This window comes from Acipenser ruthenus, chromosome 43 (assembly GCF_902713425.1).
Source record: "Acipenser ruthenus chromosome 43, fAciRut3.2 maternal haplotype, whole genome shotgun sequence".
Classification (NCBI taxonomy): Eukaryota; Metazoa; Chordata; class Actinopteri; order Acipenseriformes; family Acipenseridae; genus Acipenser; species Acipenser ruthenus.
The window spans coordinates 8,027,755-8,052,447 of record NC_081231.1 but is presented as its reverse complement, the minus strand read 5'-3'; the positions used below and the strand labels follow the sequence as shown (position 1 = coordinate 8,052,447).

At 41.3% G+C, this 24,693-nt stretch overlaps 2 protein-coding genes across 2 annotated transcripts in view; one reads left to right on the top strand and one right to left on the bottom strand.

The window, feature by feature from the left end:
* The window catches only part of LOC131709378 (transcobalamin-1-like), a 317,542-nt gene that overhangs the window by 86,019 nt on the left and 206,830 nt on the right, over positions 1–24,693 (top strand). The window lies entirely within an intron of this gene.
* Positions 9,316–23,136, bottom strand: LOC131709448 (macrophage mannose receptor 1-like). Its single transcript, XM_059011989.1, has 8 exons — positions 23,093–23,136; positions 20,785–21,126; positions 15,972–16,313; positions 15,107–15,430; positions 13,550–13,891; positions 10,687–10,725; positions 9,961–10,049; positions 9,316–9,763 (listed from the first exon to the last, which is right to left on the bottom strand). Exons 2-8 carry the CDS (start codon positions 20,795–20,797, stop codon positions 9,623–9,625), a joined length of 1,290 nt encoding a protein of 429 aa, XP_058867972.1. The 5' UTR covers positions 20,798–21,126; positions 23,093–23,136; the 3' UTR covers positions 9,316–9,622.

Genomic DNA, 24,693 nt, shown 5'->3' with positions numbered 1-24,693 from the left:
ACAGAGCGCTGTTATATTGTATTATTTTGAAAGGTCCGGGTTGTAGTGTGGTAGGAGCGCGTTGTTTTATCCGTTCAGACACTGAGGGAGAGCAGAGAGGAGGTGAGAGAGTCTGCATGGAGCTCTACAATGTGTTTATAAACTACAGAGCGCTGTTATATTGTATTATTTTGAAAGGTCCGGGTTGTAGTGTGGTAGGAGCGCGTTGTTTTATCCGTTCAGACACTGAGGGAGAGCAGAGAGGAGGTGAGAGAGTCTGCATGGAGCTCTACAATGTGTTTATAAACTACAGAGCGCTGTTATATTGTATTATTTTGAAAGGTCCGGGTTGTAGTGTGGTAGGAGCGCGTTGTTTTATCCGTTCAGACACTGAGGGAGAGCAGAGAGGAGGTGAGAGAGTCTGCATGGAGCTCTACAATGTGTTTATAAACTACAGAGCGCTGTTATATTGTATTATTTTGAAAGGTCCGGGTTGTAGTGTGGTAGGAGCGCGTTGTTTTATCCGTTCAGACACTGAGGGAGAGCAGAGAGGAGGTGAGAGAGTCTGCATGGAGCTCTACAATGTGTTTATAAACTACAGAGCGCTGTTATATTGTATTATTTTGAAAGGTCCGGGTTGTAGTGTGGTAGGAGCGCGTTGTTTTATCCGTTCAGACACTGAGGGAGAGCAGAGAGGAGGTGAGAGAGTCTGCATGGAGCTCTACAATGTGTTTATAAACTACAGAGCGCTGTTATATTGTATTATTTTGAAAGGTCCGGGTTGTAGTGTGGTAGGAGCGCGTTGTTTTATCCGTTCAGACACTGAGGGAGAGCAGAGAGGAGGTGAGAGAGTCTGCATGGAGCTCTACAATGTGTTTATAAACTACAGAGCGCTGTTATATTGTATTATTTTGAAAGGTCCGGGTTGTAGTGTGGTAGGAGCGCGTTGTTTTATCCGTTCAGACACTGAGGGAGAGCAGAGAGGAGGTGAGAGAGTCTGCATGGAGCTCTACAATGTGTTTATAAACTACAGAGCGCTGTTATATTGTATTATTTTGAAAGGTCCGGGTTGTAGTGTGGTAGGAGCGCGTTGTTTTATCCGTTCAGACACTGAGGGAGAGCAGAGAGGAGGTGAGAGAGTCTGCATGGAGCTCTACAATGTGTTTATAAACTACAGAGCGCTGTTATATTGTATTATTTTGAAAGGTCCGGGTTGTAGTGTGGTAGGAGCGCGTTGTTTTATCCGTTCAGACACTGAGGGAGAGCAGAGAGGAGGTGAGAGAGTCTGCATGGAGCTCTACAATGTGTTTATAAACTACAGAGCGCTGTTATATTGTATTATTTTGAAAGGTCCGGGTTGTAGTGTGGTAGGAGCGCGTTGTTTTATCCGTTCAGACACTGAGGGAGAGCAGAGAGGAGGTGAGAGAGTCTGCATGGAGCTCTACAATGTGTTTATAAACTACAGAGCGCTGTTATATTGTATTATTTTGAAAGGTCCGGGTTGTAGTGTGGTAGGAGCGCGTTGTTTTATCCGTTCAGACACTGAGGGAGAGCAGAGAGGAGGTGAGAGAGTCTGCATGGAGCTCTACAATGTGTTTATAAACTACAGAGCGCTGTTATATTGTATTATTTTGAAAGGTCCGGGTTGTAGTGTGGTAGGAGCGCGTTGTTTTATCCGTTCAGACACTGAGGGAGAGCAGAGAGGAGGTGAGAGAGTCTGCATGGAGCTCTACAATGTGTTTATAAACTACAGAGCGCTGTTATATTGTATTATTTTGAAAGGTCCGGGTTGTAGTGTGGTAGGAGCGCGTTGTTTTATCCGTTCAGACACTGAGGGAGAGCAGAGAGGAGGTGAGAGAGTCTGCATGGAGCTCTACAATGTGTTTATAAACTACAGAGCGCTGTTATATTGTATTATTTTGAAAGGTCCGGGTTGTAGTGTGGTAGGAGCGCGTTGTTTTATCCGTTCAGACACTGAGGGAGAGCAGAGAGGAGGTGAGAGAGTCTGCATGGAGCTCTACAATGTGTTTATAAACTACAGAGCGCTGTTATATTGTATTATTTTGAAAGGTCCGGGTTGTAGTGTGGTAGGAGCGCGTTGTTTTATCCGTTCAGACACTGAGGGAGAGCAGAGAGGAGGTGAGAGAGTCTGCATGGAGCTCTACAATGTGTTTATAAACTACAGAGCGCTGTTATATTGTATTATTTTGAAAGGTCCGGGTTGTAGTGTGGTAGGAGCGCGTTGTTTTATCCGTTCAGACACTGAGGGAGAGCAGAGAGGAGGTGAGAGAGTCTGCATGGAGCTCTACAATGTGTTTATAAACTACAGAGCGCTGTTATATTGTATTATTTTGAAAGGTCCGGGTTGTAGTGTGGTAGGAGCGCGTTGTTTTATCCGTTCAGACACTGAGGGAGAGCAGAGAGGAGGTGAGAGAGTCTGCATGGAGCTCTACAATGTGTTTATAAACTACAGAGCGCTGTTATATTGTATTATTTTGAAAGGTCCGGGTTGTAGTGTGGTAGGAGCGCGTTGTTTTATCCGTTCAGACACTGAGGGAGAGCAGAGAGGAGGTGAGAGAGTCTGCATGGAGCTCTACAATGTGTTTATAAACTACAGAGCGCTGTTATATTGTATTATTTTGAAAGGTCCGGGTTGTAGTGTGGTAGGAGCGCGTTGTTTTATCCGTTCAGACACTGAGGGAGAGCAGAGAGGAGGTGAGAGAGTCTGCATGGAGCTCTACAATGTGTTTATAAACTACAGAGCGCTGTTATATTGTATTATTTTGAAAGGTCCGGGTTGTAGTGTGGTAGGAGCGCGTTGTTTTATCCGTTCAGACACTGAGGGAGAGCAGAGAGGAGGTGAGAGAGTCTGCATGGAGCTCTACAATGTGTTTATAAACTACAGAGCGCTGTTATATTGTATTATTTTGAAAGGTCCGGGTTGTAGTGTGGTAGGAGCGCGTTGTTTTTGTGTGTGTGTGTGTTGTATTTGTGAAGCGGCGTGTTTGTTTTTATTCATATCTCTCAGTTGCAGTCTCCGTGCTGCTCGAGTGGCGGGTTTGCAGACAGATTGAACTCGTGTTGAAAACATCCAGCGAGTAAATATTGTCTTTGGCGGTCTGGCTATTTTTGTCGTGCATGTTTTTTTGTTTTTTTTCTATTCGTGAGACCGCGTGGAACTTAGAAACTAGCAATCGGGGAAGTTTTTTTTTATTTTTATAAACGAGATCAAATATATTTTCAGTATCAAACAAATATTATTTCACTGAGTGGAGTGCGTGCACGTGTACCGTAATGATTGTAAAAGCAGCGCATTCCAAAACGTTAATACAGTGACTATCTCATTTTCACACTTACCTGAACACGCATGGAAACCCGGCTTTCTGTCCTTCTTAATGTGTTTGAAATCATATTTAAATATACTTTCAATGAAGTGTACCTTTGTTGCCTTTGCTAGTTTTATTCTGCTGGTATCATTTTAAACACTGAGGGAGACCTCAATTCCAAACTCGTGCTGTGGAGCGTCACACAGGGTTTTTAATATTGCTACCTGAAAGAAACACGTTTTTATTTTGATGCAGGATATCTGGTACTACACGAGGTTACAATATGGGTTTATAAGCCTTGCTTTCAGATAATGCTGCACTTCCTTGATCACCTGGGGGGTGAAATTGTCCCCTCCTCTTGAACGACTCCTTTCACAGTAACCTAATCTGTATTCTTGTAATCTCATAGTGCAGTATACATCTGTGAAAGTGAACCGAAGCAAATAATACATGCAAAAAAAAAAATCTTTGTTCTCCTTGAACTAAACAATCACATTTTCAGATCTGAAGAGAAGAAAGGACACATTCACTGAGGAGACGGTCAGAGCGAGTGACTGGAGCACTAGAGCCGTGCTGCACATCCCACTGACAATACCTGAAGTAAGTGTCTCTCTCTTTATTCATTACACTGCAATCAGCTTCATACTCGGCTTATATTGTCTCATTGTAACTGAGTGTGTCAGAACAGTCACTGTGTTACTGGGCAGGATTGTAATTGTGTGCAGTGCTTTGTTTATTATTGTGACATTGTTGCTTAATATTACAGAAAGAAACGTATCTGAAAGGCTAAGAGTTTAGCACAAGAATGCGTGTTACATTACAATTAATCTCTGTTATTATCACAGATTAAAAAGGGCTGATCACTTGCTTTTAAATTAATTTTTTCAGTAGATCTTTTCCATGACTCATTTCCAACTGTTTCTTAAGTGAACAGTACTGTGCAAGTTATTGCTCTGCACACAGAGGTGCCTCAAATCAATACTATGCAAGTTATTGCTCTGCACACAGAGGTGTCCTCAAATCAATACTATGCAAGTTATTGCTCTGCACACAGAGGTGCCTCAGATCAATACTATGCAAGTTATTGCTCTGCACACAGAGGTGTCCTCAAATCAATACTATGCAAGTTATTGCTCTGCACACAGAGGTGCCTCAGATCAATACTATGCAAGTTATTGCTCTGCACACAGAGGTGCCTCAAATCAATACTATGCAAGTTATTGCTGTACACACAGAGGTGCCTCAAATCAATACTATGCAAGTTATTGCTCTGCACACAGAGGTGCCTCAAATCAATACTATGCAAGTTATTGCTCTGCACACAGAGGTGCCTCAAATCAATACTATGCAAGTTATTGCTCTGCACACAGAGGTGTCCTCAAATCAATACTATGCAAGTTATTGCTCTGCACACAGAGGTGCCTCAAATCAATACTATGCAAGTTATTGCTCTGCACACAGAGGTGCCTCAAATCAATACTATGCAAGTTATTGCTCTGCACACAGAGGTGCCTCAAATCAATACTATGCAAGTTATTGCTGTACACAGAGGTGCCTCAGATCAATACTATGCAAGTTATTGCTCTGCACACAGAGGTGCCTCAAATCAATACTATGCAAGTTATTGCTGTACACACAGAGGTGCCTCAAATCAATACTATGCAAGTTATTGCTCTGCACACAGAGGTGCCTCAAATCAATACTATGCAAGTTATTGCTCTGCACACAGAGGTGCCTCAAATCAATACTATGCAAGTTATTGCTCTGCACACAGAGGTGTCCTCAAATCAATACTATGCAAGTTATTGCTCTGCACACAGAGGTGCCTCAAATCAATACTATGCAAGTTATTGCTCTGCACACAGAGGTGCCTCAAATCAATACTATGCAAGTTATTGCTCTGCACACAGAGGTGCCTCAAATCAATACTATGCAAGTTATTGCTGTACACAGAGGTGCCTCAAATCAATACTATGCAAGTTATTGCTCTGCACACAGAGGTGCCTCAGATCAATACTATGCAAGTTATTGCTCTGCACACAGAGGTGCCTCAAATCAATACTATGCAAGTTATTGCTGTACACACAGAGGTGCCTCAAATCAATACTATGCAAGTTATTGCTGTACGCACAGGTGTCCTCAGATCAGTAATTGCAGTAACATTCTAAACAATTAGCCTTGTTTTTAATAAGTAAAAACATTATAAGGACAATTCCATGAAAAAGTGCCACGGCCATGAAAAAAAGAAAGTTAAGAACATAAGAAGAACATAAGAAAGTTTACAAACGAGAGGGGGCCATTCAGCCCATCTTGCTCGTTTGGTTGTTAGTAGCTTATTGATCCCAGAATCTCATCAAGCAGCTTCTTGAAGGATCCCAGGGTGTCAGCTTCAACAACATTACTGGGGAGTTGGTTCCAGACCCTCACAATTCTCTGTGTAAAAAAGTGCCTCCTATTTTCTGTTCTGAATGCCCCTTTATCTAATCTCCATTTATGACCCCGGGTCCTTTTTTCTTTTTTCAAGTCAAAGAAGTCCCCCGGGTTGACATTTTCTATACCTTTTAGGATTTTGAATGTTTGAATCAGATCGCCGCGTAGTCTTCTTTGTTCAAGACTGAATAGATTCAATTCTTTTAGCCTGTCTGCATACGACATGCCTTTTAAACCCGGGATAATTCTGGTTGCTCTTCTTTGCACTCTTTCTAGAGCAGCAATATCCTTTTTGTAACGAGGTGACCAGAACTGAACACAATATTCTAGGTGAGGTCTTACTAATGCATTGTAGAGTTTTAACATTACTTCCCTTGATTTAAATTCAACACTTCTCACAATATATCCAAGCATCTTGTTAGCCTTTTTTATAGCTTCCCCACATTGTCTAGATGAAGACATTTCTGAGTCAACATAAACTCCTAGGTCTTTTTCATAGCTCCCTTCTTCAATTTCACTATCTCCCATATGATATTTATAATGCACATTTTTATTGCCCGGATGCAATACTTTACACTTTTCTCTATTAAATGTCATTTGCCATGTGTCTGCCCAATTTTGAATGCTGTCTAGATCATTTTGAATGACCTTTGCTGCTGCAACAGTGTTTGCCACTCCTCCTATTTTTGTGTCGTCTGCAAATTTAACGAGTTTGCTTACTATACCAGAATCTAAATCATTAATGTAGATTAGGAATAGCAGAGGACCTAATACTGATACCTGTGGTACACCGCTGGTTACCTCACTCCATTTTGAGGTTTCTCCTCTACTCAGTACTTTCTGTTTTCTACCTGTTAACCACTCCCTAATCCATGTGCATGCATTTCCTTGAATCCCTACTGCGCTCAGTTTGAGAATTAATCTTTTATGCGGGACTTTGTCAAAAGCTTTCTGGAAATCTAAATAAACCATGTTGTATGCTTTGCAGTTATCCATTTTCAATGTTGCATCCTCAAAAAAGTCAAGTAGGTTAGTTAGACATGATCTCCCTTTCCTAAAACCATGCTGGCTGTCTCCCAGGATATTGTTACCATATAAGTAATTTTCCATTTTGGATCTTATTATAGATCCATAAGTTTACATATAGTAGAAGTCAGGCTTACTGGTCTGTAGTTACCTGGTTTGGTTTTGTCTCCCTTTTTGTGGATTGGTATTACGTTTGCTATTTTCCAGTCTGTCGGTACAACCCCTGTGTCAAGAGACTGTTGCATGAATACAATACAAACACATTCCTCCTTATTCTATGAGTGATGCGGTTTGCTCAGAATTTCACCTGCGGTCTGGTCGTCTTCACTCGAGCTTCATCCCAGCCGTGGACACTTCGTGGGTGTTTAATCGTGGTAATATAATAGTAATAATAAAAAAAGATGCCAAAGATTGAGATTGAAACTTTATTGAAATAAATCAGCAAAAATACATTCAGAAATACAGAGTAGTAGAGTATCATTATCATGCACATCCCTTCATACAATACAATGACATGAATCACATATTTTCTTTGGTACAGCTCGTGTGATTTCTATGTGTTTGCATGAGATGAACATGTTTCATGAATGCATGGATTTGCCCCCCTCCCCTCTGCTCCCCATACACTATAATGAGAAATAAAACTTTTTCAGTGACCCTGTTATTTTTATGTTTTTTACAGGAATGTAAATTAAATATCATCAGAAAAAAATAAGACATTTCCATTTAAATCATAAGATGTAGCAAACCACCCTAATCATAGCCTTAATGACTTCACCCCATGTTGCATTGCACCCTGCAGACTGCATATATATATATATCTGTGTGATAATGCAGACCTATTTAAAGACCATAGGGGGCGCCACAGTGCTAGTATATGCTGCAGCTTCACTTGCATTGCGACAGGCTCGAGTCCTGGAGGGCTTTTCCTCCAGGTAGAAACGCAGCCATGGTTGGAACGCAGACCTGGACTGGAAGAGACCAGCTTGCTGAGCTGCACTAGGACAACTCGTCTCACTTACCAGACAGAGGCTCAGAGTGACCCAGGCTAGAGCTGCCCATGTCATTGCACTGGAGGATCATGTGAAAAGGAGAACTGTCCTTCATCTGCCATCTACCTTAGCCCTGTCCTCCTGATAAGCAATTCAACACCTGTATCCTGGCTGCTGTTTGTAATGTACTGCAGCATCAAGACCTTACAGGTGATTGTATAATTATACAGGAGCTTGCTCCCTTCCTCCCTCAGTAAATGTGTTTGTGGTGCCCTCTATGGGATTTAATAGTACACTGCAAGTTGTACATTCATTCTGTAAATCCATGCTCTGCCATGCCATGGTGAAGAGGCCTGTTACTCTGTTACCACTCTGAATATATTCTTTACAAGGTGAAAGAAACTTGCACCAGTAACTAATGTAACCTCTATTAGAATCATTTACTACATTAAAACACACACACACCTCACCTTAATATAAATATGTGCTGCACCAGTAAATAACTGAACATATATTTAAATTATCATTAAATTAAAACACACACACCTCACCTTAATATAAATATGTGCGGCACCAGTAAATAACTGAACATATATTTAAATTATCATTAAATTAAAACACACACACCTCACCTTAATATAAATATGTGCGGCACCAGTAAATAACTGAACATATATTTAAATTATCATTAAATTAAAACACACACACCTCACCTTAATATAAACCAGTGCTGCACCAGTAAATAACTGAACATATATTTAAATTATCATTAAATTAAAACACACACACACCTCACCTTAATATAAATATGTGCGGCACCAGTAAATAATTGAATTTAATTTAATGATCATTTAAATATATAAACACACACACACATCACCTTAATATAAATGTGCTGCACCAGTAAATAATTTAATATATATTTAAATTTTCATTAAAATTAAAACACACACACCTCACCTTAATATAAACCAGTGCTGCACCAGTAGATAATGTCAGAGTAATATAAACCGTAGATAATGTCAGAGTAATATAAACCAGTAGATAATGTCAGAGTAATATAAACCAGTAGATAATGTCAGAGTAATATAAACCAGTAGATAATGTCAGATTAATATAAACCAGTAGATAATGTCAGAGTAATATAAACCAGTAGATAATGTCAGAGTAATATAAACCAGTAGATAATGTCAGAGTAATATAAACCAGTAGATAATGTCAGAGTAATATAAACCAGTAGATAATGTCAGATTAATATAAACCAGTAGATAATGCCAGAGTAATATAAACCAGTAGATAATGTCAGAGTAATATAAACCAATAGATAATGTCAGATTAATATAAACCAGTAGATAATGTCAGAGTAATATAAACCAGTAGATAATGTCAGAGTAATATAAACCAGTAGATAATGTCAGATTAATATAAACCAGTAGATAATGCCAGAGTAATATAAACCAGTAGATAATGTCAGAGTAATATAAACCAGTAGATAATGTCAGAGTAATATAAACCAGTAGATAATGTCAGAGTAATATAAACCAGTAGATAATGTCAGAGTAATATAAACCAGTAGATAATGCCAGAGTAATATAAACCAGTAGATAATGTCAGAGTAATATAAACCAGTAGATAATGTCAGATTAATATAAACCAGTAGATAATGCCAGAGTAATATAAACCAGTAGATAATGCCAGAGTAATATAAACCAGTAGATAATGTCAGATTAATATAAACCAGTAGATAATGTCAGAGTAATATAAACCAGTAGATAATGTCAGAGTAATATAAACCAGTAGATAATGTCAGATTAATATAAGACAGTGTTGCTCTGAAAGCCCCCACTTGTCATTCTGGGTGCTGGTATCTCACGGCTCGAAGTACTTCTCCTTCTCCTCCTCCTCCTCCTCCTCCTCCTCTTCCTCCTTGTGGAATATCTCCCTGTCTTGTTTTCTCCAGCGCAGATTAACACCGTCCATTGCAATGTTCTTGGAGAGGTGCTCCCGAATCTGAAACAGCAACACAAGAAACACAGTGTTATCAAGGAGCACCACATCTCTCTGTGTATCTATCAGGGAAACGAGAGGAAACTAGAAGGAACTAAAGAGAAGCGAAGTCAACGTGAGATTAGCTCATCAGTGTCACACGAAGTCCAGTACACAGGAAGCAGTGTCAGTTTGGATTTCTGAAAGGGCGTGTCACCTACCTGCTCTAAAATGGCTTCGCTCACTTTGGGGTCCTCAAGATTCACTCCTTGGGGTACGTTTAGTTTGACCCTTGCTGTTGCCATGTTATCTGTGCAGACAAACAGAAGAGATCACACAGCCATTAAATAAACTTCATGTCAAACAATAAGACCCCACGTAGTCTGTAATGTGCAGCACAGAAGAGTTCACACAGCCATTAAATAAACCCCATGTCAAACAATAAGACCCCACGTAGACTGTAACATACAGCACAGAATGGGAGTTAAGTGCAGGGCTCAGGTGAGGTGCTGGTACCTAGAACACAAGAAGCAGACGTGTAGAGGTAGACTTTCAAAGATGAACTCTTGTGTTTAGATGTTTAGAGGAGTGTCTAATGTTAGGGCAGTTTTCAGTATAAACAGGGTTACCTGTAGACAGAATATTTGCTGGACAATTCTTATTGTATTACTTGTATTGTAACACTTGAAATGTATTTGCTTACGATTGTAAGTCGCCCTGGATAAGGGCGTCTGCTAAGAAATAAATAATAATAATAATAATACAATATAATGTAACTCTATACATTAGGATTCCAAACCGAAAGACAACCATCTGCTCTCCTAGTGTTGTTGCTGAATAGTTGCACACAGCTCTCCCACAGCTTATATAGCTCTAGTGGATCACATGACACGTAAGGTGAGCTGTCAATCACACTGAACAGACTGCCATCTTCAAACTGCACTTACCTTGAGAGAGCGGAGTGGAAGGGGGCCTCGAGGATTCTGCTTCTTTAAAAAGAAAGAGAGAAAAAAGAAAGTTTATAACAAAGCCAGATTCCTGCAGTGGTTCTGAATCCACTGAAGTGATTACACTGCATACCTTGAGAGACCAGAGTGGAAGGGGGGCTTGTGGGGTCTGAATCTGTAAAGAAAACACACAACAAGAAGATTTAGTGTTTCCTGTTTCAAGTGTATTGTTCAAATGCATTTCAATGAAACTGTGTCTATGCTGCTGTCTCCACCAGGACAATAAATAAATACTAATACAATCAAACAATAAGACATTTATTACAAAGCCACATTCAAACTGAACTAGTGCACTCCATACCTTTAGAGGCTGGTGTTGAGAGAGGGCTTGAGAAGTATGGATTTGCAGGAGTAAAAAATACATCATTTGCATTTCTACATTATTGTTTAAATATATTTGAGTGAAATTGTGTGTGTGTGTGTGTGTGTGAGTGTGTATCAGTCAGTGTGTGAGTGTGTGTGTGTGTGTGAGTGTGTGTGTGTGTGTGCGTCAGTGTGTGTGTGTCAGTGTGTGCATGTGTGTGTGTTTCAGTGTGTGTGTGTGTGTGTGTGTGTGTGTGTGTCAGTGTGTGTGTGTGTGTGTGCGTCAGTGTGTGTGTGTGTCTGTGTGTGTGACAGTGTGTGTGCGTGTGTGTGTGTGTGTGTCAGTGTGTGTGTGAGTGTGTGTGTGTGTGTCAGTGTGTGCGTGTGTGTGTGTCAGTGTGTGCGTGTGTGTGTGTGCGTCAGTGTGTCTGTGTGTGTGTGTGTGTCTGTGTGTGTGTGTGTGTCAGTGTGTGTGCGTGTGTGTGTCAGTGTGCGTGTGTGTCAGTGTCAGTGTGTGTGTGTGTGTGTGCGTCAGTGTGTGTGTGTGTGTGTGTGTGAGTGTGTGTCAGTCAGTGGGTGTGCGTGTGTGTGTGTGTCTGTGTGTGTGTGTCAGTGTGTGTGTGTGTGCGTCAGTGTGTGTGTGTGTGTGTGTGTCAGTGTGTGTGTGTGTGTGTGTGTGTGTGTGACAGTGTGTGTGTCAGAGTGTGTGTCAGTGTGTGTGTGTGTGTGTGACAGTGTGTGTGCATCAGTGTGTGTGTGGGTGTGTGTGTCAGTGTGTGTGTGTGTGACAGTGTGTGTGCGTGTGTGGGGGTGTGTCTGTCAGTGTGTGTGTGTGTGTGTGTGTGTGTGTGGTGCTGTCATCACCAGGGCAATGGTGAACTCACTGTTGAATTAGTGAGGTTGATAAGAGCACTGAGATTCATTTATAACTCATGGTGTGGGCTGTCAATCACACTGAACAAACTGCCATCTTCAAACTGCACTTACCTTGAGAGACCGGAGTGGAAGGGGGCCTCGTGGATTCTGCTTCTTTGAAAAGAAAGAGAGAAAAAAGAAAGTTTATAACAAAGCCAGATTCCTGCTGTGGTTCTGAATCCACTGAAGTGATTACACTGCATACCTTGAGAGACCGGAGTGGAAGGGGGGCTTGTGGGGTCTGAATCTGTAAAGAAAACACACGACAACAAGATTTAGTGTTTCCTGTTTCCAGTGTATTGTTCAAATGCATTTCAATGAAACTGTGTCTATGCTGCTGTCTCCACTAGGGCAATAAATAAATACTAATACAATCAAACAATAAGTCATTTATTACAAAGCCACATTCAAACTGAACTAGTGCACTCCATACCTTTAGAGTCTGGTGTTGAGAGAAGGCTTGAGAGGTTTGGATTTGCAGGAGTAAAAATACGTCATTTGCATTTCTACATTATTGTTTAAATATATTTGAGCGACACTGTGTGTGTGTGTGTGTGTGTGTGTGTGTGAGTGTGTGTCAGTTAGTGTGTGTGTATCCTTTGTGTGTGTGTGTGTGTGTGTGTTTGTGTGTGTGGTACTGTCATCACCAGGGCAATGTTGAACTCCCTGTTAAATTAGTGAAGTTGATAAGAGCACTGAGATTCATTTATAACTCATGGTGTGGGCTGTCAATCACACTGAACAAACTGCCATCTTCAAACTGCACTTACCTTGAGAGACCGGAGTGGAAGAGGGGCTCGAGGATTCTGCTTCTGTAACAAGAAAAAAAGAGAAAAAAGAAAGTTTATAACAAAGCCAGATTCCTGCAGTGGTTCTGAATCCACTGAAGTGATTACACTGCATACCTTGAGAGACCGGAGTGGAAGGGGGGCTTGTGGGGTCTGAATCTGTAAAGAAAACACACAACAAGAAGATTTAGTGTTTCCTGTTTCAAGTGTATTGTTCAAATGCATTTCAATGAAACTGTGTCTATGCTGCTGTCTCCACCAGGGCAATGCTGACAATGACATGGTTTATTGTTTTCAAATAAATATAATAAATAGACAGTAAGAATGTATATCACAGCACACGTCTCTCCTGGGTATAACAATGAGGGGTAGCTGCTCCCTCTCACTCTCTTAATGACCGGGCTGGATTCTGGTTCTTCAGATCTCTAGGCTACACCCTGTCCTGCTCTGGAGGTCAGACAGCTACTGAAGGATCAGATGGACTGAGCCTCTGAGTCCCTGCTCACAGTCTGGGGTACAAACACTGAGCTGAACAAGAGCACAGACTGAACAGGGAGCCTTCAGTCACAGCAGAACAAGGGGTACTGATAGCTGCAATCCACATCACCCCATTACCTCTGGAAGGACATTGACCATCCCATCAGCCTGAGCAGGGAGCCTGTGATTGATTCTCAAAGTGGAAACTGCTAGAGTTGTCACCACCAGGACCTAATGAAGAGATCTAATCATGCTTCCCTCTTTGAACCTGAAGGTTTACACTGAATTAAATGAGAACACAGTCTGAACAGGGTCCTCACCCTCACAGCAGAAGAAGGACTTCTGATTGTTGCAGCCATAGTCATTCCATCCACCAGTCATACTCATCACCACACACTTCTCATCCCCTCCCTGATTGTTTGGTTCCCCTTTGCTCCAGCTGTGAAATGTGTAGCTATCCCCCTGGTGTGACCACTTCCAGGGCTCATTGAACAGGCCTATCCAGAAGGGCTTGCCCTGCGCTTTCTTCACTATTTCTTCATTTTCACTGGCGTTCTTTATACCGACGAGGTCGGTGTGGTGTTCTCTACAGTACTGCTGAGCTTCAGTCCAGGTTTTCAGTTCTTCAATCAGGGTGTATCTCTCAGTGATGTTGCTGGGCTCTGTAAACACAAACAGCAGATCAAAATCAATGTCATCTGTGGAGGTGCGCTGGCTCTCCTGTTGTATAGTGATTGAACCCGAGTCACACCCGGCTCAGCTATCAAGGTCATGAAAAGCAGCATCTCTAGCAGTGCATGGGAGTCTCTTTAGTTTATGTCTGAAAAGTATTTAATAGCAAAGTGGGGGATGGGGGAGTATTTAATGATTTAGGAATAATGACCGTTCTTTTTCAAATTGATCATTCAAATTTTCCTCACAGTCGGTGCACAGTCAATATGAAGCAAACAGGATCATTATGAACACATCCCCCCCATGTGCTTTCATGTCTTTCCTGTACTGGCTGCTATTTGTCTGTTTTGAAGTGAGCCTGTTCCAATGACAGTTTCAACATTCTAAAGCTCTGAGGGTGTCAACTGCATGATAATGAGCACTCTACTAGGAACCTGATTGGCTGAGGCAGTGCAATGACTGCTTAGTTCAGGTGGCTGTGGTATTATTATTATTATTATTATTATTATTATTATTATTATTATTATTATTATTATTATTATTATTATTTCAAATGTAAATAAAAGTTACATTTGTCTCAAGCAACAAGACTGTCTCATCACTGTGGAGGCTGTACCTCATGAAACATGGCACCTGCTGTGCTATCAGCTGTGTATCAAAGTCTGTCCTCTGTTCATGGTGCCTGAAACTAACTTGCAACAGAGAGATGCAGCTTTTTTATATTTTTTTTAATACCTGTCAGACTTAACTTGCATAACAAACAAATCAGTCATGTGAGGTTCAGCCCACTACACAATACAGCAAAACTACAACCCTCTTTATCACCTTTTATTCTAATACAAATTGTTATTTAACTGCTAAACATATTTCTTCTACACATCTAATAAGGGCCACATATTTAAGACAAGTATTTTGCTGTCTGGAATATAAACAATCTAAACAAAACAATAAGAACATTTCTTTGAAGAATTCACATTTTCTTAAGATTCTTATGAAGGAAAAACAAACTAAGAAACTGTTATGAATAACACACCTTCTTAACATTTTTTATTAATAATAAACTTAGAAACATACTGTATTTAAGAAGATGTTTCTTCTTTTGAACGTTTCAAGATTATGGCCCCTCTGCAGTATCCAGGGGACCTGGCTTCAACCCCCAGTCCAGTCAGCTGTGTCATTAACAAAGGAATTGAATCTCAACTCACCGCTGTAGCACATGAAATAGTTTCTCTGACTGCAGAGTGAATCCTCCCACTCTCCCTCTGAATTCACTGAAGCACAGAAGAGGTATCGTCCCCAGTTGAAGTAGATGACATCACCTCCACTGGACCACTGCCAGTTCTCTTTGTCACGATGCAGCCCGATCCAGTAATACCCGTTACTATATGAAGGTATAAGACCTATAAGCTTATTAACCCTGGCCTGGTCTTGAATGGTGGGCAGGTCTCTGCCTTGGTTTCTGCAGTAGCTCTGAGCTTCCTGCCATGTCTTCCAAGCTCCTTCATAGAAACACTGACCAGAGGAGCCTCCTGGGGAGAGGGGACAGCACAATAAAGATGAGTGAAAACGTGTTCTTCAGAGAAAAGATTTCCACTGGAAATGGAACCAACAGTCACAGATTACTGGGCTTGTAAGAATGTAGGACATTAGTAGAAGTGTATGGTGATAACAAATATAATAACAACATGCTTGTGGTTTGTACTGTAACACGAGTATCATTCTGGCATGAGTGACGAAGGTCATGGAAACACCAGGCAGCCAAAGAAATCGTTGTGAGAAAAACTCAGTTCACTGTCAATCAATGTTAATGTTATTTTAGAAGGAGTAAAGGAACATGTCTTGTTATTATAGGATATTGCACAGCACAGCACAATACCTTAAAGGAAATAAAACTGGGTTTTTTATTACCCTTTTAACCCCATTTAGATCCTCTGTGATTGATTCTCACAGTGGAAACTGCTAGATTTGTCACCACCAGGACCTATTGAAGAGATCTAATCATGCTTCCCTCTCTGAACCTGCAGGTTTACACTGAATTAAATGAGAACACAGTCTGAACAGGGTCCTCACCCTCACAGCAGAAGAAGGACTTCTGATTGTTGCAACCATAGTCAAACCATTCACCAGTGTTACTCATCGCCACACACTTCTCATCCCCTCCCCAATTGTTTGGTTCCCCATTTCTCCAGTTGTGAAATGTGTAGTTATCCCCCTGGTGTGACCACTTCCAGGGCTCATTGAACAGGCCTATCCAGAAGCGCTTGCCCTGCGCTTTCTTCACTATTTCTTCATTTTCACTGGCGTTCTTTATACTGACGAGGTCGGTGTGGTGTTCTCTACAGTACTGCTGAGCTTCAGTCCAGGTTTTCAATTCTTCAATCAGGGTGTATCTCTCAGTGATGTTGCTGGGCTCTGTAAACACAAATAAACAACAGCTGAGAGACTGGGAGCTGTGGAGGTTAGCTGGATCTGAAGCCAAAACAAACTGTGTGTTTCCATCAATCCTACAATTTATCACAAACAGCATCCTGTCTACAGTCAAGTACATCTGTGTGTTATTTAAAAATAAGGGGCAAAATTCAGACCAGAAGTATATTTTTGAGTTATTATTATTATTATTTATTTCTTAGCAGACGCCCTTATCCAGGGCGACTTACAATTGTTACAAGATATCACATTATTTTTACATACAATTACCCATTTATACAGTTGGGTTTTTACTGGAGCAATTTAAGTAAAGTACCTTGCTCAAGGGCACAGCAGCAGTGTCCCCCACCTAGGATTGAACCCACAACACTCTGGTCAAGAGTCCAGAGCCCTGACCACTACTCCACACTCCTGCCAGTTGGTTAATTTACTCCTGCTTCGGTGTTGTCAGTTGGGTATTGTAGATCACATTGCAGACAGATTGGTATTCTCAGTAACGAGTTTAAGTCTGCGAATGTGTAGACACTAGCTATCACTAATTAATCAATGTAATTTACTCAGTATGCAAAATGCAGAGACACGGTTATCACCGTGTGTAATCTACTCAGTATGCAAACGCAGAGACACGGGTTATCACCGCGTGTAATTTACTCAACGTTTGCCCGACACAGGAGACAATGATTGGCACCTCCACTTCAAACAGTGTCTCAGCTCTGGTATGACTAGCCAATCAGAAACGCTCTCTGGCCTCCCTTTGTTCTGAAGATTCAAGTCAAACTTGTCCCTTCAGAATGTCTGCAAAGCTGTGGAGTTGGTGTACCACGTCTCTGGTTCCCTTAAGAGATCCTGCTTTACCTGAAACTGAACTATACCAACAGGAAGTACACGCAAGTATCAAGCTAATACTTATCAGGGTATGAGATATATATAGAAAAATATATATGTGTGTATATATGTGTGTGTGTGTATATATATATTATATATATATATATATATATATATATGTTTAACCTGTAGTACTTTGTATTTAATCACATCCTGCTGTAACTATCACTATTATCTGCTGTATTATTGAATTGTGGTTTGTCACACTTGTACTTTGCTTGAACAAAAGTTATTGTATTTCTTGCTCTTATTGTATTACTTGTATTGTAACACTTGAAATGTATTTGCTTACGATTGTAAGTCGCCCTGGATAAGGGCGTCTGCTAAGAAATAAATAATAATAATAATAATAATAATAATAATAATAATAATAATAATATATATATATATATTATTATTATTATTATTATTATTATTATTATTATTATTATTATTATTATTATTATTATATATAGTTCGCAGGACATCAGCACCCCTGTCATAGACATGAGGAGGACTTGCATGGACACAGTTAGTGATGAACCTAATGATCCTTGTGAACCTGGTCAGACAAACCAGCATAAGAGAGAAAAGAACCTCAACGGGCACAAGCCTGGAGTTCAATGGCCAAGAGCTTGTGAGAAGACTGCATGGGACACAGTAAACACTGATCTCTGCGTTGCATTGGAAAGATTAAGTGGAATAGTAGAAAAGAAGCTGGATAAATTTCGGGACATCATCTACGCATATGGAAGCGAGAGGTTTGGAGTTGAAAAAAGGAAGGAAAAAGTACAAACTATTCCTGGAAAGTCTAGACGGCAGCAGTGATTGAACGCTTAGTTAGAGAAAGGAGACAGCTGAGGAAGCAATGGAGAAGAGCAGAACAAAGTCAGAAGGAGGGACTCGATCTCTTACAAAGGGTCATAAAAGATAAGCTTGCAACATTGCGCAGAGCTGAGCGCCTACGGAAACGCTACAAAAAGAAGGAGCGTGCGAGAGCTAACTTTTATAAAGACCCATTCAAATTTGTAAAGAAGTTATTCACCAGTGAGAAGAATGGCACACTAAAAGCATCTAAGTTTGAGCTGGAGATATTCGGAGGAAACTCATACAGATTCAAAAAGGCAGGATCCTATGTCAATTCCTTCAGACATCCCACCTATCAATCCACCAGAATACCAAATGGAGGACTGTGCATCTAAGTGGAAAGAAGTAGAGCAAGCTGTGAAAAAAGCAAGGGCCTGGTAGAGTTAACAGTGCCATGGGAGGATGCTGTAGATGAGGCGTATGAGAGGAAGAAACTGCGGTATGCTCAACTAGCCACTGAAGCGGAACAGCGAGGATGGAGAGTCCGGGTTTACCCAGTGGAGGTGGGTTGTCGAGGATTTGTGGTACACTCTACAACCTGGTTTCTCAGAGACGTCGGATTCAGTGGCCAAGAGTTGCGTCGCACAGTGAAGAACTTATCTGAAGCAGCAGAGAGGAGCAGCAACTGGCTGTAGTTGAGATGGAAAGATTCTGGCTGGGGATCTCAAGCACAATAGAAAGAAAGAAACGCTGATGTACAGGTAAGTAAGCTGGGCTGAGTTGAGTGGGGGACGGAGGGGGGTGATTCTGGGACGCCAGCATCACCGTCGAGCCCTCTTGAGGTGTCGTGGGCTAGTCGACGAAACACTGAGGATGGAAGGTGCCCACTTGAAAACCCCAGAGATGTACCCTACTTAGCTCAGTCCAGACGGTTGTCATGCTGATGCGCTGGGGAGGCCGCACTGTGGTTGATCCCCGGAGCCAGCATCGCAGCCGTTGTGTGTGCTGATGCGCCAGGGAGGCAAAATAAGCTGATCCCTGGAGCCAGCATTACACTTCAGCCATTAACACCAGACAGAAGGATATCTACATCATCATATGGAAGGAAACGTAAATGGATGGAGACACAGATGGATCACATTAGTTTACTGTAAAGCTACGTCTTAGTTGGTGCTTATCTTGGCGAGAGCCGAGTTCAAATCAGCATGAAGTTTTAACATCTACTCTCGTGTAATGGAAATCATTATATATAGTACACAGACATGCCTTTTAAACCCAGGATAATTCTGGTCGCTCTTCTTTGCACTCTTTCTAGAGCAGCAATATCCTTTTTGTAACGAGGTGACCAGAACTGAACACAATATTCTAGGTGAGGTCTTACTAATGCATTGTAGAGTTTTAACATTACTTCCCTTGATTTAAATTCAACACTTCTCACAATATATCTGAGCATCTTGTTGGCCTTTTTTTATAGCTTCCCCACATTGTCTAGATGAAGACATTTCTGAGTCAACATAAACTCCTAGGTCTTTTTCATAGTTCCCTTCTTCAATTTCACTATCTCCCATATGATATTTATAATGCACATTTTTATTGCCCGCATGCAATACTTTACACTTTTCTCTATTAAATTTCATTTGCCATGTGTCTGCCCAATTTTGAATGCTGTCTAGATCATTTTGAATGACCTTTGCTGCTTCAACAGTGTTTGCCACTCCTCCTATTTTTGTGTTGTCTGCAAATTTAACGAGCTTTGCTTACTATATCAGAGTCTAAATCATTAATGTAGATTAGGAATAGCAGAGGACCTAATACTGATCCCTGTGGTACACCTCACATCAGTCATATGCAGGATATTATGAATGACTGGGACTGACAAGTGATCTACATGAGGCCAGACTGCTCTCTCTCACACTTGTAGACACAGTACAGAAGTGGACCAGGAAACATTTTGAGAAACTGTGCTGCCTTAACAGGGAAATGCTCCAAGTACAGCAATCCCTGCACAGCCCTGCACACAGCCTGTCTCAGACAATGTAAGAAGGATGAGGACCCGGTGATCCATGCACAGCCCTGCACACAGCCTGTCTCAGACAATGCAAGAAGGATGAGGACCCAAGAGACTTCTACAAGGAGCTGAAACTCCTTTACTATGCAGGTGAAGCACATCCAGGCAATGTAGACAAGAGCTTCAAGCTGCTGTTCAAACGTAACCTGTCTGCAGAGGTCAGAGTTGCCATGAGCACAGTGGTAAATGCCCACCATCCTGGAAGCTGCGGAGAGTATGTTGAAATATACAGATACCCAGGCCCAATACCAGCAGCACTCAGCTACTAGGAGATGAAGCAGAGCCTGACTTTCCTGGATCTGAAAGAAATGAACTGCCACAGAACTCCCAGAGAAGATTTCAACCTTCACACAGCAAACCCCAGCCCAGAGGGGAAGGTAAATCTGACAGCCCTACACCTCACCAGAGGGGGGAAACACAGTGTTATAGATCCATCCATCTATCACTAACAAAATGTAGGTATCTTTTGGAACTGCCTCTGAAACACACCAAACACATCTAATAAGCGTATGTTTTTGTATCCTTTCAAGGGCAACTTGGATTCAGGGTTTTGACTGAAAATATTTGCAAGCTGAAATAGTTTATGAGATATTAGCAGCTGTAGGAGTGGGTGGATTTGCAAACTCATACAAGCTCCCCTCACAGGGATGCTTAATAATTATAAGAACTGAAATAAATGAATAATCAATTGCAATATAGCAATAATTATGTCTTTACCTTTGTAGCACATGAAGGCTTTCTGAAGGTGGCAGGGTAAATCAGTCCACTTTCCGTCTGAATTGACTGAAGCACAGAAGTCGTCTGTCCTCCAGTTGGAGTAGATGACATCATCGCTGTTAGACCACTGCCAGTTCTGTGTGTCATCATGATACAGCCCGATCCAGGAACCCCAGAGAGAAGCTCCTGCAATATTTAAGAGCTGCTCTGCTTCTTCCTGGCTGCGCACAGTGGCCAGGTCTGTGTGCTTCTCTCTACAGTAGCTCTGAGCTCCAGACCAGCTCTTCACAGTTTCCACAAACACGTGTTTTCTGATCTGGTTGTACGCAGGCACACAAAACCCTGATAAAGAAAAAACAACATGATTAACATGCTGATAGCTAGTGGAGTGAAAGATTAATAGACTGAGACAGGTTAGCATCCTATACCAGCTCATTCTCAGAAATGTTCTGTCCCTGCTGAGGAACTGAAGACATTTAAAAAAAAAAAATAGATTTTTATTTGTATTTAAATAAATTTTAGAAATATATTTTCATATATTTTAACATCAATGGAGATTTATTCATTTTTAAATATATTGCAATATGTTCCATCAAATACATGAAGATATTTTGAAATCTATTCTGATTGATGTAAGGTATTACCCTGTGTGGCGCTGTAGCCTCTCAGATGGTATTTGCAGGCACAGACACAGAAAGCTGCACGGTTAAATGCACTAATGAGCCTTTTAATTAAACAAATGAACACCACAAAATGATACAAAAACTAACAACACCACACTGGTCAAAATAAAAGGCACAAGGGCTGACAGCGGTGCGAGGTATTCCGGCAGCGTAATGATGCTAGAGGCAATGCTAACAGCTGTGCGGGGTGCTGCAGCAGAGGAAATGATGCTAGAGGCAATGCTAACAGCTGTGCGGGGTGCTGCGGCAGAGGAAATGATGCTAGTGGCAATGCTAACAGCTGTGCGGGGTGCTGCAGCAGAGGAAATGATGCTAGAGGCAATGCTAACAGCTGTGCGGGGTGCTGCGGCAGAGGAAATGATGCTAGTGGCAATGCTAACAGCTGTGCGGGGTGCTGCAGCAGAGGAAATGATGCTAGTGGCAACGCTAACAGCTGTGCGGGGCGCTGCGGCAGAGGAAATGATGCTAGAGGCAATGCTAACAGCTGTGCGGGGCGCTGCAGCAGAGGAAATGATGCTAGTGGCAACGCTAACAGCTGTGCGGGGTGCTGCGGCAGAGGAAATGATGCTAGAGGCAACGCTAACAGCTGTGCGGGGCGCTGCGGCAGAGGAAATGATGCTAGTGGCAACACTAACAGCTGTGCGGGGTGCTGCGGCAGAGGAAATGATGCTAGTGGCAATGCTAACAGCTGTGCGGGGCGCTGCGGCAGAGGAAATGAAGCACACATAACATACATTAAGAACTACTATTGTTAGAGTATTCAAAACTGTTCAGTCATGAATTGCAACCGTATCTGAGAACTGAACTAAGAATATAAATACAAGCCGATCATTTTAAAAAAAGAGACGGAAATGTACGTCTTTTTAAATGAAGCAGTTGCTTTAAGGGTATTAACATTGAATTAAATCCGAAACCATTTATATTGATCCCAATTCAAATCATCAGACATTATGTCAATTCGTACAGATAAACATTAAAAACTGATACATAAACAGATGCCGCTTATTAGCAACTCTGATAAAGACAACTTTTGGTTTTGGTTATTAAAACCTTTACAGGAACCAATCCTATCCCATGGTTTTTCGCTTAAAAACTTTCAGATAATTAAAACTTTTTGATGGCTACCAAGCAGCATCTACTGTATATAAATCAAAAGCTGAATTCAGGAGTTGTAAAATTTACAAAGGATCATGCCGCGGAAGATTGAAAAGGGAGATAATACAATTTTTTTTTTTACTGTGTTGCTACAATTAAATGAGGAACACCCCCGAGGCATTAGTACTACGCGTAGTAGTGATAATAATAATAATAATAATAATAATAATAATAATAATAATAATAATAATATCTACCCGCTACCAAACCAAACCACGCCCCAGTCTTGACTGCTCATGAATATTCATGACAGTAGCAATTTCTGACAGCACTTCGGCTACAAAGAGCTCTCGTCAGGCCAGGTGAAAACATCGATTGTAGAAAGAATAACACGTATGTGTTAAGGAGGTGTGTCTCTAAATAAATCTAGGTTAATCTCGTTTAAATATGGAATCGTTTTAAAAAAGAGAAGCCTTGGAATAGGAAATGAAGCAGATTTTACATTATATAGATAGGGGAAAAGTCGCTACCGGCACTCTTTGGATTCTCATGATGCACCGCTCAGGCACGGAAGGAAGTTCCAATGTTAAACCAGCGGAGGTGACCATCTTGTGTATATAGAAGATCTGTGCCCTTACTAATTACCACCCGTGAATACCTATTCTATTCAGCCGTGTCTGAAGCCTAATTAATCACTTAATCATGTATTCAGTTGTCGGCTCCAGCCACATTTCCACGTGATCTGACAGGGAGAAATGTAACCCCCTCCCTCCCTGCCAACCCAATATACCCCCTACACACACGCACGCACACGCACACACACGCACACGCACACACCCACCCTGTGACAGACAGACTGAACACAGAGGACTGGGAACCTCTCCAGATACATGGAAAATAATGTGTAACATACAGGGAGGGAGTGTGGGAAATATCAAAGCAAATAGTGAGAAAAACAGAGATAAAGGAAACCCACCTGCCAGCAGAAGGATGAGGAACCCCCTCTTCTCCATCACAGCAGACTCTGCATTAGAAAGAGAAAACTTTCTATTAATCACCTTCATAAGGGAAGCTTCAAATATAAAAAAACACAGCAAAACAAAATAAAAAACAGAATACTCAATCACATTGGAACCGCAATAGAAATGTTTATTTGACCTCAATAGAAATGTTTATTTTTATTATTTATTGAGGAATTACATTGCATATGTGTTCCATGTTCGAAGACTGCTGTTTACAAAATAAACACCACAGTATATTTGATAGGTCTGTGATACCACAGTGCTGAAGAGAAATAATATCATTAGAACTGAATATTTTCATGTGTTCAGGTCAGTGTTCGGTATTGAAGAGTTTGATGCATGCCCGTGCTTAAACACATAACAATTCCTCATCTGCATTGCTTTCTTTAGGTTCATGATGTATTGGTGCTTTCACAGTAATGTCTTAATTAACAATTACAGTAGAACCTGCAATATCCAATTTAATTGAAATGAACAAGGCGGCAAAAACAAAACACTGTACATGGACAGGACGGGAAAACATGCTGTATTACATAACAACGGATCCGCTTCTAACAGATGTGACAGCGGTCGTCATGGAAACGAGTTCAGAGCCCCAACACTGTCGATTTAAACATCATGAATGTGGACAGGTATATCGCAACTGTATCTGTACTGTACCGGTACTGGAAAGTGAGTTAGGACAGAAAGTGGTTTCGTACAGGTATATTCTATACCGAAACAAACTGTACCGATACAAGTGTGAACAGCGCTTAAAAACACTGTTGCGCCTGCTGATCTGATTGAGATCAGTCGATTGAATGGGACGTTATCAAGTAAAAATCATCCCATAGGAATGGGCCAGTAGGTACCTACTAGCCTCCTAACCCCTTAATCTACCCCCTACCCCTAAACCTAATGTCTACAACTAACCTAATCTCAACCCCTAACCCTAACTGTGTTACTATTAAAGTAATTTTTACTATTATTTCAGCACCGACTGTACCTGAGGCTGGAGAGGTGGGGACAGCAATGACTGTACCTGAGGCTGGAGAGGTGGGGACAGCAACGACTGTACCTGAGACTGGAGAGGTGGGGACAGCAACGACTGTACCTGAGACTGGAGAGGT

Excerpts from the sequence above, each read along its gene's own strand:
- LOC131709448 (XM_059011989.1), bottom strand. Across the intron at positions 15,431-15,971 it reads GTCCTTCTTCTGCTGTGAGG|GAGGCTCCTCTGGTCAGTGT; the intron begins GTGAGGACCCTG and ends CCCTCTCCCCAG. Across the intron at positions 10,726-13,549 it reads GTCCTTCTTCTGCTGTGAGG|CAGAATCCTCGAGGCCCCCT; the intron begins GTGAGGACCCTG and ends TTTTTAAAGAAG.